At 34.8% G+C, this 18,949-nt stretch overlaps 1 protein-coding gene across 2 annotated transcripts in view; it reads left to right on the top strand.

The window, feature by feature from the left end:
* Positions 1 to 18,949, top strand: part of LOC149771193 (cullin-1-like) — an 87,986-nt gene that overhangs the window by 30,954 nt on the left and 38,083 nt on the right. For both annotated transcript variants that reach the window (XM_089948746.1, XM_089948745.1), the window contains exons 10-14: positions 3,282 to 3,388; positions 8,666 to 8,714; positions 9,931 to 10,062; positions 12,184 to 12,304; positions 16,401 to 16,477. In XM_089948746.1, the coding sequence (XP_089804872.1) occupies positions 3,282 to 3,388; positions 8,666 to 8,714; positions 9,931 to 10,062; positions 12,184 to 12,304; positions 16,401 to 16,477 (486 nt within the window). The remainder of the gene's footprint in view (positions 1 to 3,281; positions 3,389 to 8,665; positions 8,715 to 9,930; positions 10,063 to 12,183; positions 12,305 to 16,400; positions 16,478 to 18,949) is intronic.

The following is an 18,949-nucleotide window of genomic DNA, read 5'->3' as shown; positions in this document are numbered from 1 at the left end:
TCGGAAGTATTTCTTTAAATCTTTTTGTTTGTGTCTTTACTTTAAATTGTTGGACAGTGATTTTGAACCCATCCTGAAGGCTATATGGAATCATATTTAATAAAATTCATCATTTTAAAGAGAAAAAAGTACCCTTCATGTTTTAAAGATACAAAAATCTGTCCAGACCTTTGCCATGTGGAAATGATTTTGAAAAAGGATCTTTTGGCAAAGCTAAAAAGTGCCAGTAGCATTACAGAGGATTAAAAGAATACATAGCGCTGTGTATTGTAAATAGCATTTATAACTTTACAGAGACATTTTTGTAATGTTTTTAAATGTTTTTATAATTCTTCTGGCTTCCACATGGAATTTTTATTTTCAGCAGTAAGTGTCACAAAATTTTCAATAGGATCACAAACTTTCACTTTTTTCACAACTTTCCCTCGTTGACAATGGGCATCTCTAGTGTTACACTACCATCACAAAATTTTTATACTTTTTTAATATATTTTAAGCATGTGAAACTTAGTGCATAATAGAGGGAGTGCAGTTTCAGCAGCAACAACATTTCTGTCGAGCAGTAAAGCTCTAAAAAGCTGGTTCTTATATAATATATTTTGGGCAATATTTTTGTTTACATTTCAACACAAAAATGTTGAATTTTACATTTATGATCTGTGCTCTTTACTCTGATAATACCATAGTGACCAGATCATGACAGAAATATTCTTAAAATTAAAGTTATTTTTCTTTAATGCAGTGACTTTAGCCAATAATATTTTACAAGTATTTCTAGATAAAACCAAGAAAAAGAAAGAAAAACGAATAATCCATGAGTTATAAGATTGCCCAACAATCATAATTTCTGTAGCACTAAAAAATACATTGACTTATAAGGTACTTATGAAAGTTAATTATTTACAGGAAACTCCTCGAGAAAATAAATCATTTTCCTATCGATTTCATGCAGGTATGAGTTGATATAACATAAGTTTAAATTTCCTGGCCAACTGGTAAGCGACTACCATATGTCGCTAAGCACAGTGGCGGTGAATTCCAAATTTTCGATATGCAATTAGTTGTAGTCCAAGTGTTGAATCACAACGCAAAAATGACAAATTGTCGTTCCTTGTATTATATATTAAAAAACAATATGAGGCCCTGTATCAATGCAGGCTTGGGGACTGGTTTAGTGAATTACAAGAAGACAAGTTGCTTTTACAGAAAATTCGGTCCTTGTTTATACAACAGTTTATAATTTTGAAGGTCTTTTGTCAAAATTTAAATCAACTTGTTTGAAAATATTTTTTAAGTGATGGATTTTTAACCAGATCTTAAGGAGATTAGGTTGTTTGAAAAATCTAGTTTGGGATTTTATTGGCACCGATAAATTTAGGGTTAAACTCCTAGTTACAAGAGAAGATTTTAATTATTTATGTTTATTGTTTTTTATATACTGTAATAGGAAATGTTTACTTTCTATAAAATGCATATATATTTATTGCTAGAGAATTCTTTAGAATTATAGGTTTGAAAGGAAACAAAACTAATGTATGTTCATTATGTTTTTCCCACTTGGCAACACAATACAGGTCAGCAAAATAAAGTTTGAATTTTTATTCTGTACATTGAAATGACTTTACATGCTAATTTATAGGAATATAATCAAACTTATTTTGTGTGATACATTTTGCGGTTTTGTACACGATCGTCTTTTCTGACTTAGATGTTTTGGAGAGTCTTGAAAGAGAAACATCTTTAGATTTAGAAAATGCATGTTTTACAGTCTGAAATATTATTTTATTCCATTCAGTAATGGTCATATGTGAACCTTGAAAAAATTAATTTAATCCTGGAAATGACCTGGAAATTTGTCTTTAGAAAAGTGGGGGAACCATGTTTTAAGTAGCCAGGTAAATTGCCTGGCTCCATCAAAATAATTTCCTTTTTAGACACAGACCCAAGGCTGGTGACTTTAAGAAAATCGCAAGCCCGGACTCAAATTTACATATGCCCAACTGGGCCTTTATTGTTTTTACTACTGTTTGTCGCACAGTGTTGCAGTTCCTGTTCTTAAAATATAAAAAAAAACAAAATCTAATTAAACTGTCTTGTGTATTTATTCAGATCTTGAAATATTTCATGTCAAGCATTGTTTTCCTATTGCTCTTTACACTTTTGATGGTGTTCACAGGTGCCACCTAATTTGTTTTACAATTGTTGCATTACACTAGTGTAAGTGTAAGCGTGGGACAGATGAATTATTATTCATTATGCTTGAATTTGAAACATTTTGAACAAGGCATTAACAATTAAACAAGACTATATAAAAAAATACTTAATGAAGTATTTCTGCCACAATCATATCTTTAATCAAAAACTGAAAAACCATCATAGACCACATTTGATTCCTTTATTACCTATAAAATACCCCAAAAACATCCAGTAGTTGGCCTAAGCACTACAGATTAGAACAATAAAGTAATCATTCCATGTTGTATATACATGCTAGCCTTAATTCTGGTAGCTTTGCATCAAATTACACCTGGAACAATTTTTGTACTCACTAGATTGGTTCTGGTTGGTTTCTAGAAAGCACATTATTATCCACAAACAGTATTTTGTCCTATCTGTGGTAAAAATGTGTATGTTTAAGCTAAGTGGGCGCTAATTATAGGCATCCCAGGCAATCTGTTTCCCATAGGTTATGTGCTTCACTTTGTACACAAAGGTTGCTGTTTCGATAAAGGTTCCGGCCGAGTCATACCAAAGACTTTATAAGAATGGCACTAACAGCTTCCTTGCTTAATGCTCAGCATTAAGAGGTTAGTGTTAGGATTGGTCGGCCTGGTGTCAGGATAATGTGACTGGGTGGGACATCATGCTACATGTCTGCGACATGATGCCCTAGTGCTAGGCATCACTATAAACTGCCACACTGTAGACATCATAGCGATATGACGGAAAAATTGTTAAAGCTATGTTAAAAGTCCAAATCACACACACACTCGATAAAAGTTTGATAACTAGACATCTTTGTAATTGTAAGAGACATACATGGGGATAAATATTAATAACATCTTGAGAATAAATTTTGTTCAGCACAATCAAAGTTTCCTCAGGCAAATTAGATTTATTTTTTTGCAAGGTTCAGCATGCACCTAACTTAGAATATAGGAAATAGTCCAGTCTGAAATTAATGGGGTCCATGTGTTGGGTTATCATATTTGTATGCACTGATAACATCATAAAGAAAAGGAAAAGATATTAATAGAAATGTCTTGATTTGTTTTCAAAAGGCTTGCGGTCGCTTCATCAACAACAATGCAGTGACCAAGATGGCTAACCTGTCCAGCAAGTCGCCAGAGTTGCTTGCCCGTTACTGTGATCTGCTGCTCAAAAAGAGGTGTGTACATGAATATTTTGGCCCTGCCATGATGGCATCGAAGGCGTACATTATGTACTATGAACACAGTTTACATCAATTTTTGCTTCAGTGGGGTTCATTATACCTATAGAGCCATATGTGCATTCAGTCAGGTACATTAATGTATCCATCTTGTCTGTTCTTTATTTTTGGGATATAACTCTTATTTCGTTACACATATTGTAGCCATATTTGAATTGTGTATTCATATTGAGGTGAAGATGCCTTGTTCATGGAGATCTTTTAATCAGAAATTATTCATCATTTTCTAACCAGATCAACTTATGTGACAGAACTAGTAACTTAAAATCTCCAGTTTTGTTTGATCTGATGAATTTTGAAATGGATTTACTTTTTGGACCTAACGCCGGTCTACCCATAATATCACAAGCCATGGTGGGTCTGTGATGGGCTTATTGGACTTGAAATAGGAGTATGGGTTCGAATCCTGCGAAGACCAGGCTGGTTGTCTGCAACGTGTTCCTTTGGTCAATACACCAGTGCTGATTTGCCATTAAACATCATTCACTAATTTTTTGCTAACTTATTAGCAGCACAGTCCATAAACAGCAAACACAGTATGAGTGAGGGCATGAGATAGTGAGGGAAACAGTTTTTTGGTTAACATTGGCAGGTGTGCGGCACTAGAACTTACATTGATACATGAGAATTAATATCCTTTGTCAACACAGACTATTTGTATCCTGGATTTTAATGTTAAATTGGTATTGGATCTTTAGGAATCTAATAAAGTTGATAAATTAATGATCATTTGGCAAAAGTTAGACATTTAGACTTGTTAAAGTGAGTGTTGACTATAAATAATTTTTCAGTTTGTTTTTGTGGGGTTTAACACCATTTTTCAGCATATTATAGACTATACATGGCAGCCAGTATTAATGATGGAGGATGAACCCGGCAAAACACCTGAAAGAACCACCGACCCACGAGAAGCTTTCTCACATACCCACATTGGCTGAATTCGAGACTCAAACCGCCGCAGACAGAGGTGAGGTGGCAGTGATCCATAACGAAGAACACTTTAGACCACTCAGCCACTCTGGGTCCCTGTTCTTGTTTGTATTCTAGTTCTAATCCACATGGACTTTTGCCAACTATTTAGACCTGCAGATCCAAGTTAGTAGTAAAAGTAAATGTTTATTGCTTATATAGTGTATATTACAATATATTAGCTACACTTCATAGCCTTAATGACATAGTGGTTCTAATATTACTACTAGTAATATTTAGATTACACTTTCTGTGCTCAGATTGTGCTTTTTTGCCACTTATATTAGCAAAAATTGCACTTATACCTGTCTAAGGGTTGGTATGTATGCTTATACATCCATCATCTGTATCCATCACAAGCTGTGTGTATCCATCACGAACCATGTACATCCATCATAAGCCATGTGTATCCATCATAAGCTATGTGTATCCATCACAAGCGATGTATACCCAACACAAGCCATATGCATCCATCATAAGCCAGTGCATCCATCATAAACCATGTGTATCCATCACAAACCATGTGTATCCATCACAAGCTGTGTGTACCCGTCATAAGCCATGTGTGTCCATCATAAGCCATGTGCATCAATCATAAGCCATAAGCGATGTGCATCGATCATGAGCCATAAGCCATGTGCATCCATCATAAGCCATGTGTGTCCATCATAAACCATTTGTATCAATCATAAGCCATAAGCGATGTGCATCCATCATAAGCCATAAGCCATGTGCATCCATCATAAGCCATGTGCATACATCATAAGCCATGTCCATGAATCATAAGCATATACAAATGAAGTTCTGCTTCATAACTAGAATTGGTGCCCCGAGTGGCCGAGCGGTCTAAAGCGCTCTCCGTTACATATCACTGCCATCTCACCTCTGTCTGCGTGGGTTAGGGTCCAGGATTCGGCCAATGTGGGTATGTGAGAAAGCTTGCCATTAGCTTCTCGTGGGTCTGTGGTTCTTCCTGGAGTTTTCCTGGGTTCTTCCTCCACCATTAATACTGGCCGCCATGCATAGCCTATCGTGTGCTGAAAAATGGCGTTAAATGCCATATCCACCATCACTACCATAACTAGAATTGCTCATAACCCAACAGTTAAACACATCAATATGGTTGCTTTATTTCATTCCACAAGATAGCATTCAAAATGCTACTACTTCATCTATAGCAAATGGCAGTGTCTGTGTTATTGTACTACTTAGCATTTATCCTATGGAGATACACTCTTGTGGTACTCTGAATCTGGAAAGAAGACCTTCCCTCCTAATAAAAAAATTGTGTAGGTTTTATTGAAAGTTGCAAGATAATTTCACAGATTAGCCACAGACAGACATTTGGGAGTAGTATACAGTGTGTGATTTAAAAAAAGAAATGAGTCTTGTTTACTTTTTCCTAGTATATTCATTGGAAAAACCATTGGCTTCATATTTTGTAGTTAGTTCATGCTATATGAATGAATGAATTAAAATACACTTGTTATTATCTCAGTTCCTTTAGAGTGGAAACATTGTATTGGAGGTTTTGTAAGTCACTAGTTTACTAGCTCAATTTATGCATAGGTTCTGTACAATATATTTAGTCAGTGATGCATTACTAAGTCAACCTGAGTAAGATACAACTCATTATTAACCATACTAACAAGTGAGTGCTAATTATACGTAACCATTTAATAAAGAGAACATTAATAGTACTTTTCCCTATCCAATGGTCACATGCTTCACTTTGTATAGGGGGCCCCGAGCGGCAGAGTGGTCTAAAGCACTCTCTGTTACGGATCACTGCCATCTCACCTCTGTCTGCGTGGGTTCGAGTCAAGGATTCGGCCAATGTGGGTATGTTAGAAAGCTTGCCAGTAGCTTTTCACGGGTCGGTGGTTCTTCTATGGATTTTCTCGGGTTCTTCCTCCAACATTAATACTGGCCGCCATGCATAGCCTATTGTGTGCTGAAAAATGGTGTTAACCCCCAACAACAACAACAACATCACTTTTGTGTACAAAGCTTATAGCTTTTGATACAGTGGAGGGAGCTACAGAAGGGGGCTAAATATTAATAATTTACCACTGTCAAGATGTTCAAAATGAAAAGGCTGCATTTTGTCAGTGTGCTCAAGGATTGATTTAGGCAAATTATAACATACCTAGTATTACTATATGTCCAAAGTTTGTAGTCTATATGATAGAAATTTTTACTTTGCCTGCATATGCATATGATGATGCAGTTCACAGGTGTGATGCCTCATGTCATGATGTGATTCATAGGTGTGATGCCTGAAAATGCATATGATGATGCAGTTCACAGGTGTGATGTTTGCATATGCATATCATGATGAAATTCATAGGTGTAATGCCTGCATATGCATATGATGATGCAGTTCACGGGTGTGATGTCTGCACATGCATATCATGAAATTCACAGGTGTGATGTCTGTACATGCATATCATGATGAAATTCACAGGTGTGATGCCTGCATGTGCATATCATGATGAAATTCACAGGTGTGATGCCTCATGTCATGATGTGATTCACAGGTGTGATGCCTGAAAATTGATATCACATTGCAGTTCACAGGTCTGATGTCTGCATATGCATATCATGATGAAATTCACAGGTCTGATGCCTCAATCCATAGCTCTGTAAAAGCAGCTTAGATGATGAAATTCACAGGTGTGATGTGATAATCCATAGCTCTTTAACAGCATCTTAGATAAATTGAATTGAAAGACATACACAATTTTGGGGCATATAAAATTTATGCAAAATAGCAAAATTTTAAAGTATTTAGTCCAGAGTTGTCAGTATGTTGCTAATGCCACAAAAACAGGGTATGTTGTATGACAGGATGTTCATTCAATGTGAGCTAAGCCATCAGTTCAAGTTCTAGATGTTTTATGCATGTTGTACGATGGGACATTAAATTAGTATGAACTAAACCATCAGTTCAAGTTCTAGATGTTTTATGCATGTTGTACGAAGGGACATTAAATCAGTGTGAACTATGCCATCAATTCAAGTTCTAGATGTTTTATGCATGTTGTACAATTGGATATTAAATCAGTGTGAACTAAGCCATCAATTCAAGTTCTGTATGTTTTATGCATGTTTTACGATGGGATATTGAATCAGTGTGAACAAATGTTCTGTGCATGTTTTGTGATGGGACAGTCGCCGCAAACTAGATATCAGTTCAAGTTCAAATGTTCTATGCATGTTTTGTGATGGGACATTTACTGCGAACTAGATTATCAGTTCAAGTTGAAATGTTCTTGAGGGGCCCTGAGTGGCCGAGTGGTCTTTAGTGCTCTCCGTTACGGATCACTGCCATCTCACCTCTGTCTGCTTGGGTTCGAGTCTCGGATTCAGCCACTGTGGGTATGTGAGAAAGCTTGCCAGTAGCTTCTCGTGGGTCGTTGGTTCTTTCTGGGTTTTCCCAGGTTCTTCCTCCACCATTAATACTGGCCACCATGTATAGCCTATCGTGTGCTGAAAAATGGCATTAAACCCTACAACAACAACAACAACAACATCAAATGTTCTATGCATGTTGTGTGATGGGATATTCACTGCAAACTAGATTATCAGTTCAAGTTCAGATGTTCTATGCATGTTTTGTGATGGGATGTTCACTGCAAACTAGATTATCAGTTCAAGTTCAAATGTTCTATGCATGTTTTGTGATGGGACGTTCACTGCAAACTAGATTATCAGTTCAAGTTCAAATGTTCTATGCATGTTTTGTGATGGGACGTTCACTGCAAACTAGATTATCAGTTCAAGTTCAAATGTTCTATGCGTGTTTTGTTTTGGGACGTTCGCTGTGAACTAGATTATCAGTTCAAGTTCAGATGTTCTATGCATTTTGTGTGATGCATGTTTGAAATGATCCTGCTTGAGAAGACTCAGGCCCAAAGCTTGGTTCCAAACCGGGAAGTTAAAAGACTTTATGAAATTTTTGCCAACATTTTTCATTTCCATGCCTTGAGGCATAATAATTGCTTTTCACTTTTGTATGCTTTTGTTAATTAGTAAAACAAAAGCAACAAAATATTGCAAATTGTGCAACTAATGTTTGCTTTTTCATTTTCTTCTTAATCTATATGAGAATCGGGTTTTCATTTTTAAGGATTTTTTTAACTTCAACTATTATAAATATTTCACAACAACTCATGACATTAAAGTTACTGTTTTTTGCTCTTCAATTGCTGTATAAAATGAAATGTTCTTTTTCTTATCTAGTTCTAAAAACCCAGAAGAGGCTGAATTAGAAGACACATTAAACCAAGTGGTAAGCTAAAAAAACCTAATTTTTAGATAATCATGCACAGGTTTTCATTTCATATAAAATTTATGAAACAAGTTAAATATTATAATTTATAATTAAATATAATTATTATTATTATTACAAATTTTATCATACTAATGGTATGTTGTATTCAGAAAGTTTAATAAATTTTTTATTAAGAATTGAAGTTTATATTTTAAAAAATTCACAAAGTCATGAAATTTAAAAATCTATTACATGCTTAATTAACAGCTGAATCATGTAAATATGAACATTAGTGTATGTCGTTGAGTGAATCTGACTTTCAGTTTACTGCCACGTTGGTCTACATCAACCATACAAAATTAGGCCACATGCCAGATTAATAAAGCCTAGGTATTCTATTTAAAGTTAAAAAAAAACAATGAATGTTCAATTGATCATGTATACAAATGAATAGCATCAGTCACAATTAGGTAATACATAGGTACACATAGCCGATCCTAATTGGCTTAACTACAAGCATTTAGTTATTAATAATAATTCAGCTAAAAAGTTGATCTTTTGTATGGTGTAAAGATCTCAGATTGTCAGCCAATTGCCATCCCTAGTCTATGTTATTACACAATGTGAAATATAATTTTTACCTAGCATACCCTTGGGACATTTTTTTGGGACTTTGTCTCACAGATCAACCCACTACAGAACATGGTAACCGTAATTAATCTGTTCCACTGTATGTCAGGAATTTAGCAGCTAAAATATATTGCCAATTTTGAATTCATTTTTGGTTTTATGGTGGGGGGAGGGGTAAGCATGGAATTGAAATTCAGGATCAAAATTTGTTTCCGATGTGAGGTCATTGTGCAGAGCCTGCTTCAAAGTCAAAGCAGGACTGTCCCTCCTGTAAAAGGAGACGTTGAAATGCATTTAAGCTTAAAGTGATTCATGGGGGTGATGGAACTAACCCTACTAGTGGACTTCCTTGGTGAATGGAATCTCTGTTCCCTTATCAATATATAAGGTGTGAGTTTCACCACTGACCCACCTGGCCCTGAAGCTTTTTTCTTTAAAGATCTTCAGACAATTTTTTTCCATTAAGAAATGCCGTGATTAATATTTTTCTCCTAGATTAATATATACATTGTAACAAATTTATTAAATTATATACAAAGAATTAGTTATTTTGTTATTTATAATGTACCTTTGAATAAAGAAAGCTTTCATTTATTCCTTCTAGATGATTGTGTTCAAGTATATTGAAGACAAAGATGTATTCCAGAAGTTTTACAGTAAAATGCTTGCAAAACGGCTTGTACAACACATGTCAGCCAGTGATGATGCAGAGGCTAGCATGATCTCAAAATTAAAGGTAAAGGGAGATGGTCGTGTCTTTTTTTTTTCTACTTTTCAGCAAATATTAAATATTTATTTGTTAATTCTATGATTTATCTATTCCTTGCAGTCCTATGTCGATATTCCTTATATCAAAAGCATACCGATTCCAACTGACAGTCATATTTGTACTTTTTTTAATGAAACACGTACCGTATATACTAAATTTTAATATTGACTAACCCCCACATCACCCAGACCCTGATTTAGGGCTGAAAAAGCTAATTTATCTTTGGTAAGGGTTTATTTTGCACATCAGATAATTTGAGCATGTGACTTGTCTTAGGTGAATAAGAGCTGCAATTTGGAAAAAAATAAATAAGCTCAACTGTATGGTTAAATAAATAGGAAAAATAAAGATGACACAACTGTAAAATATATTTATATTTTTGAGTGGAATATGTCACAAATTGATGACTTAATTTTGACCCTCTTTTTGTCATAAAATCCAGAGAAATCCATAAAACTTGATATTTTCAATCCATATAAACGATAAATCCATGAATTCTACTATAGGTCACATTCTGGTATAAAAGATATTAACCTAACCCAGAACGATCCAATTCACAGTATCACTTAATATGTTAATTGCATATGTCTTGCAAATAAATTGTGAAATTTCAACTGCATGGCTTTATGATTCACAGTACCGTTTCAATGTTAGTTTAATGTCATCTGTTACAAAGCCCAAGAATCCATCCTCATCATCTGGGTGACTAAATAGTTCTGGGATCCTCCAATGTTGTCATAAATATTATCCAACTCCAGTTCCATGTCCTTCCTGTCATATGCTGGTACTTTTGAGGAGACTGATCTTTGGCTCTGTAAGTGACACTTCGATCGATCATACAGTCTGTGATGCATCTGAGCAGGTGTCAGTTGTGCAGCAAGATCACCGAGTTCAAATAACCACCCTTTGTTACTGGGCACTGAACATGTATCAGATTCGCAGCTTGATCAAAGGGTTGGCTTGTAGGGATAAAAGGGTGCTGCCTTTACATGTTAAGGAATTATGGTTTAACAGGAACCGATCATTGTAGGACTCGACACTGGACAAGTATCAAATTTGTGGATCGATCAGTAGATTGTCAACATGATAATCAAGAGGGTGCTGCCTTTACAAACCAAGGGCTTTTTGGCCCATATGCACTAGCAGATAACCTGGAAATGGTCACTTCTGAGTTAGGTCTGCCTTATGGAAAAGGAAATTATAAATTAAATCCAACTTTTATTGCATCGGACATACATTCTTGTAAATGTAATTGATGAAAACTTCACTTTTCATTGGGTAATTTATAATTTACTTGTAATGTTTTAAAATTAATCAAATCCAAATAACTGCAGATAGGAGTATTGTGTAATAAATTCTGTCACAAAATGGATAAACATTATGCAGACCATATGAGCATTTCTGAATGGGAATAGTGGCATGAAAACAGAGATATTTGAAAGGACAGTATTTATATATCCTGCAGATATCTGGAGTTTCCAATATTACCATTTGATTTATTTATTATTTTAAAAAGTCACACCTATAGGACAACTCCTACCAGCATGGATCAAATTTTCAGTAAAACAAACCCCAAAACATTGACTTTTAAGCCAGTATATATGGTTTTACATTGACTTATAAGCAAGTTTATATGGTTTTACATTGACTTATCAGCAAGTATATGGTTTTACAATGACATTTTCACTTGTGTAACAATTAGGGCTATATCTGATAAACAGATCTCACACTCTTGCATTTATGTCATTTTTAGAAAAAGACAAACTTTTCATTCAAGGACTGAAAAACTGCTTTTCATGGATAAACCTTGGAAGTACATTTAAAACACTTGTATGTGTTGTAGAAATTGTTCATTTTACATGTGGTGCCATTTTGAATGAGACCTTTAACATAAATTGAAGGTTATTTTCTTGGAAAAATACTGAAATTGGTTTGTGTATTTTGTCAAGTTTTTTTGTTATTTGTAGATAAAGCACAAATAAATTTTACATGTGTGAAATAAACAAACAAGGCAACATCCAGGTGTGATTTTTCAATGGTTTTGTTATTTGTTAATATCTCTATTCTTTTTTTCTTCCTGCCCAACAGCAATCCTGTGGTTTTGAGTACACCTCTAAGTTACAAAGGATGTTCCAAGACATCAGTGTCAGCAAGGAGCTTAATGATGCATTCAAGACTCATCTCCAAGGTTCTGCAGATCCCCTGGACAGTGAGTGGAAGAAATAGAAGCCAAATTATAAAAACATAAAATTTTATTCCTCCTGTGGGGGGTGGGGGTGGGGGCAGTGCAAATAGCTTTATAGGTTTACCCCAGTAACCTAGCACTTTGACCTGCTTGTTTCATATTCTCGAGTTTTAACAGACAAGATGGAGCTTAGGCACATGATGATGTTTGACTTACATTCCCCATTGTATATCCATTTATCCCTTAAGTCATTCATTTGTTCATTGGTTTATTCATTCATTCATCTGTGCATCTCTACACATTTTAATAGTTTGTGAAATAAAAATATATAGCTATAACATTATGACCGTGAGATATGCATTCAGTTAGATCCAGTTAGATTTTTTTTTCTCCAATTATACCCCATGGGCATGACGAGGTTGTTGTTGGTTAGGGCTTTTTTTTCTTTCTCCAATCAGAAAAATAATGTTGCAGTCTTCTGTCAATAAACATACATAACTAACTTAATAACATTTGGATTATTTGGAAGTTAATTGTAATATTGAGGAGTGGTGTAGCAGACTTGACAACTCTTACAATTTTGCTATAAGTCTTATGAAAATTACCCTTAAATTACAGATTTACGGCATACTAGCAAAAAATATGAAAAAATTATTTTTGCCGAAACATCCGGATAATTGGTTCATCTGTGTTTTATTTGGATCCAGGTTTCATCTTAGAATTAATAAAATTGGTCAGGGAACCAGACTAACTTAACACCAGCACCCTAGATGCTTTAAACTGAACCTGTTTGTTCATGCTAAGCATCTGCATGATTAAATTGTTGATTATAGAATATTTTTAAATGGTATCCAGAAAGTGGTGCTTTAATCGGTGCTTGTATTGGAATGTGTTTAATATTATACCTCCCTGTTTAAGACGAAAGGTTTATTAAAAGAGTTAATAATCAACACAGAAGAATAAAAAGGAATATTCAAATTCTTGTGAATAAAAGCTGGAAAGGACACAGTTACGTTTATTTGACATCACGTCTATTTGAGTATGTCTTATGGTGGGAGATATGATTGCCGTCGTCATGTGAAATGGAAAAGAATTTTCAAGAATTATATCAAGTTGAATGATAGCAACAAGTCATTAAACTGCATAGCGTTTCGAACTAGAGTTTGTGCAACTGTGCTAGTAGTAAATAAAGTCTAAGCGTACATTATAAAATTTTCATTTGAACATAATGTTTATTGTCAATGTGTCAAACTTTTAATTACGTTTTCCAGCTTTACAATAGCAGCTAATGATATTTTGTTTCACCTTTACTGAAAACTGCTCAATCTTACGGAAACAAATCAACTGCCTTACTGAGATGGGCTCGACAGGGTTGGCAGGTCTGGTGTAGTATAAACATGTTTGCATTAGAAATGTGGGGTTATTAGGTAAACCAAAATCATGATTTATGTTTTACTGTTTACCTTTTCATCCTTTCCCAGAAATGCATGAATGATATCAGGGAAGCTTTTCCTAGTTAGTTAGGTTGAAAGATCAGGAATTGAAAATCTATCTTAAAATTAAAAATAAAGATTCAAACTTTGAGCAGCAGGAGGAAAAATCTGTACAGTTTAAAACTTTACTTTTTTCTTTTTAAAATCAGTTCTGTATGAAATTTGTGTAGAACTGATGTGAAATAGCCAAATGTTAAGAAACTTTGTAATTCTGATCTTCTGATTCATGTTAAGTTTTAAATTATTAAAAAAAAATTCTCCCTTTCTCTTACCAGTTTGAGAGTTTTAACCTTTGTTATCCATAATATGTCCACCTGCCTTGACCGAGAAGAACAGCATAAATGTGAAAGGTTTAAATCAAAAAAGCTTATTCAGCGTGCTTCTTGCGTGGAGGCTGCTTTGATCATTCCCATATTCCACTGTGGATTTAATTAGCAATTTCATTGGATGAGTTTCATTCCACTATGTCAGATGCCAGAGTGGTAGGTACTGTTTCACTGTTGTGAAGAGAAAGATTATTGTTGTTTTGTGCATCAGTCTGTCCATTGCAGACATGTTTATTTTTCCTCCCACTCAAATTGGAGGATTTTAATTAAACACTTTGTAACTTGGTATGTGGTTTGTGCAAAAGGGGTATTTTGATATTTCATCTCCTCCAAAAGCCACTTTGAGGATTTTATTGAAACTTTATTGGATAAATATGTAATTGCTGTTTTATGCTTGTGTTTAGACCATCCGTTTGGAAAGTTCTGATAAATTTGTCAAAAAAAGGGTTGCATTTAGCTCCTCATTTCTTGAGATATTTTTAAAAACAAGAATGACAATGTCCACATTAAATGTGTTCAGATTTAATTATGCACAGAACAAGGCTGATCAGTATGGCTGAACATATTTTAAATCTTATGACTTCTGACACTTTTTACTTTGGACTTTGTATATCACACTATTTTTGAGCAATATTCTGGTTTATTAAATATTTCCAGGCCCTGAGTGGCCGAGTGGTCTAAAGTGCTCTTCGTTACGGATCACTGCCATCTCTTCTCAGTCTGCATGAGTTCAAGTCTCGGATTTGGCTAACATGGGTATGTGAGAAAGCTTGTCAGTAGCTTCTCGAGGGTCAGTGGTTCTTTCTGGGGTTTTCCCCGAGTTTTTCCTCCACCATTAATACTGGCCGCCATGTATAGCCTATCGTGTGCTGAAAAATGGCGTTAAACCCTACAACAACAACAACAAAAAATTAAATATTTCCTGTATTGTTACCATCATAAAAAGATGACCAATTTATTTGACTTTAAAAATATGATGAAGTTTGTGTCCATTGTGAGCACAAATGTCTGTTATGTTAATGGTGCCACTGTCGACAGTTAAGTTTCTCAGATGCATTATATTTGATCTTAGCTTTTAAACTTATGGGTGAACAATATGAGCAGTGATGCTTCTAAGCCATGGAAGTTTGCTAATCATGCAGATAAAAGTTAGTTATGCATTAGAACTCACACAATAAAACCCAATTCCTTAAAATAAAAAACTACAATGCACTAATAATAATAAGGTCTGGTCATGTTTTGCTTTGTGTAGGATTGTCTGCTCTGGTTGCAGTCAGCAAGATTTTGTACGTGTTGTCTCTAGCAGCCTTTTCCATGCATCTTCCACACTGCCTAAATGCACATGGCAAGAAATCTTTTGAGGTGTGCTCTAGACAGTGACTGGTTATAATTTCGTAACAGTTTGCTTTAAAAATCTTCCTGAGGTAGGACGTCTGATCAAGATCAGGATGCTGAATGTGGCTTTGATAGCTTGTACATCTCATCAAATCAAGGCAAGTGATTTAAATGTTGTTAAAAGTGAAAAGACAGGTAGGGCAAGTTAATTTTCCAAAACTACTTGTTCTAAATAAGTGAGTGAAGAAAAGTTTGTTCAGCCCAGATGTGTTATGGGTAAGATCTATGCCATTCTTTAATTCTCCCATTTGTAGAAGTCAAAGTGGGGAGCTCCCTCTCTTCACTAATTTGGGGCCTCAAGTGGCCAAGTAGTCTAAAGCACTCACCGTTACTTTTCACTGCCATCTCACCTCTGTGTGGGTTTGAGTCATGGGCATGGCCAGTGTGGATATGTGAGAAACCTTGCCAGTAGCTTCTTGTGGGTCAGTGGTTCTTTCCGGGGTTTCCTGGGTTCTTCCTCCACCATTTATACTGGCAGCCATGTATAGTCTGTCTTGTGCTGAAATATGGCGTTAAACCCTACACCACCATCAACAACTCTCTACTAATTCCTGGCAGATCACTGAATGATACAGTTTAACATAAATACAATCAAACTAGCTTAAAACAATGAAGTTTTAAATCAGGGGAAGCAATAGTTAACCATTAATTGGTGGATATTTTTGCAATAAACTGCAATTAATGCTCTTAAAATACCAAATATATTTCCCATTGTAACAAGCATTCAAAAAAAAAAAATTTTTGCTAAAGTTATCACAAAGACTTTTTTTAAGTTGTGTAGTTAACAGTTATATGCCAAAAGTTTTCAATCTCTCCTTGATTTTATTGGTGACAAATTTGGTATGAGAACAGTGGGATTGGATGGTTCCTTCATCAAACCTATCAAAAATTAATTTTGTGTTTCAGTTGACTTCAGCATCCAGGTTTTGAGTTCAGGGTCATGGCCTTTCCAGCAGTCTTGTACATTTGCTCTGCCACAAGAGGTATGTATGTGTAAGAGTCAGCATAATGCATGCACTCAAATTTCAGTGCTTTTTTAAAAATATAACGATGAAAAGTATTGATTAAAATCCACAAGGTTATTCATGATTCATATTTAAAGCATTGCAGCAATAAAACTACCGTAGGAGCCAAACCCATAAATAAGTTTGGACTTGTTAAATCCTCAAGAGAATGGTTTTAAATGTCTCTTTGCGACAGTGACAGAGTAAATCCCTATATTGTTTTATACTAATCAAAACAGATGCATGGTCCTGGAACACTGTATTCAAATCATAGAAGAAAAAACTTAGAGGCAGTTAAAAATGTGTATTTTTATTGGAATTTGCAAGTTGTTTTCAAATAGACCACTGCAGATTTTCACATTTGAGTCAGAGTCTGATACTAATTAGTATATGGCAAATGCTTTCAAGAAGAAATTACTGTGAGTGTGATGTTGGCTCTTTTTATGTATTGTAATTAGCTGGAGAAAATCTTTAAATTATTTCATCTTTTCAAGGGGACATTGTTTTCAGCATTTGTAAGAATAAATCCAATACCAACTAGGTCATTGATTGATATTTTATCCAACAGTGTGTCCTTTATTTAAAGAATATCTTGATCATTTTTTTGTAAGCGTCATTTTTGGCCAATAATCAGATCCAGATGAAACTTATGTAAATAAATAGATCTGCTTCCAACAGATTTTCGTTTAGTCTGGTGCCTAGTTGTGTTAGAAATGTCGTTTTTTATTGGCTATTTCGCTCGCGCATGTGCAGAAGGGTAAAAGTTGGAGATATTTTCTTTTTATTTCTTATTTCATTTTTATGTCCTGGCCACTTTTCACTTCAGATCCCCAACTTATGCTACTTTTTGCAAAGGTTAGCATGTCTGTGTGCTGTTCAAACCAGTCTGCCATAGATCTGAGGCCAAAAGTAAAAAGTCTGGACACAATATCCGATTCTGACAACTGGTGAATTTTTGGTGGGAAAAAAATTGGATCTAAAAAAATGTTTTTCTCTCTTTACTTTGTTATTTGAGTACAAAGTCCAGATTATGTGGTATCATTGTAGAGCTGCATCTGTCTACTTTTCTGTAATGCAACCTACATTGGTGTATCTTAAATGACTTTGATGCTACAGAGCTCAGAAGTAGGGTACTACCTCAGAAAGCATAAATGTGGCATAAGTGGTTAATGAGTTTAATATGTATTTAATTTTTATTCAGGGCTGCATTTAATAAAGGAAATCAAGACTTTAATTGCCTATTGTTTTCCTCTCAATTGAGTTACATATATCCATGGACTGTTAATATTTAGGTTTCAGATCACGTATATCGCCCAAAAAATATATCCTGAATTGTGTATTTGCATGCAGTGTGCATAAAAGTCAGTGATAAGACAGCAGCTTGATTTTTGTGTTGTAACAATGCATATATATGATATTAATGATATATATATATATATATATATATATATATATATATTTCCATTAGTTTCAGTTAATTACCTCTGACACTTATTTTCATTTTTGTTTAAAACATTTTGTGCATATATATGTTTAGTTTTTACTTTCTATCATATTCTTGCCATAATCACCACAGAAAAAGCAATTTTTGTGTTGATCCTTTTTTCCACAAAAAATTGTAGTGCATACACTTTACAGATTAATAATACCCAAATGCTGTTATAGTGTATCAAGAAGAATTAAGCACAGCTCCAGTGGCCTAGTGGTTAGAGCGTCCACCTCGGATGTGGGAGGTCGTGGGTTCGATTCCCGGCCGAGTCATACCAAAGACTTACAAAAATGGTACTAACAGCTGCCTCACTTGGCACTCAGCATTAAGAGGCTAGTGTTACGACTGGTCAGCCTGGTGTCAGGATAATATGACTGGGCGGGACATCATGCTTCATGTCTGCGGCATGATGCCCAAGTGCCAAACATCACTATAAACTGACACACTGCAGATATTGTAGTGATATAACTGAAAAATTGTTAAAGCTACGTTAAAAATCCAAATCTCACACACACACACAAGAAGAATTAAAGAAGCTCATCAGCATCACACTGGAGAAAAGCTTAATGTTATTAATAGTTTGAAGAAAATATTCCATATGACGATAGTTTACAGTAGCTGTAACTATACAGCATGTGAGGTACTTGTTCATCATATAGCACGGATTCATTAATTCGCTGATGGAGTGTAGCAGTTTTAGAGACATTTATTGTCAAGACATTGAGTTCACTGGATTTTTGTTGTCTATCTAATGGGTCTCCAATATTGAGTGTTTGAGAAAAAAAGAGAGGTTAATACAGATGTATTTGTTACAATATGCCAATACACAAGTTCTTATTATCAACATCATTATTGGGGCATATCCAATTAGAATTTAACATTATCTCATGGTATTTATCTCTTAAGTGCCTGTGCATTTAGTGATAATCAGGAAATTTGTTTTAGATGTGCCATATTTTTGC

Source organism: Sinohyriopsis cumingii, unplaced genomic scaffold (assembly GCF_028554795.1).
Source record: "Sinohyriopsis cumingii isolate HCF-2022 unplaced genomic scaffold, ASM2855479v2 utg002062l, whole genome shotgun sequence".
NCBI lineage: Eukaryota > Metazoa > Mollusca > Bivalvia > Unionida > Unionidae > Sinohyriopsis > Sinohyriopsis cumingii.
Note: the sequence above shows the minus strand (reverse complement) of the source record. Positions and strands in the feature narration are given on the sequence as shown.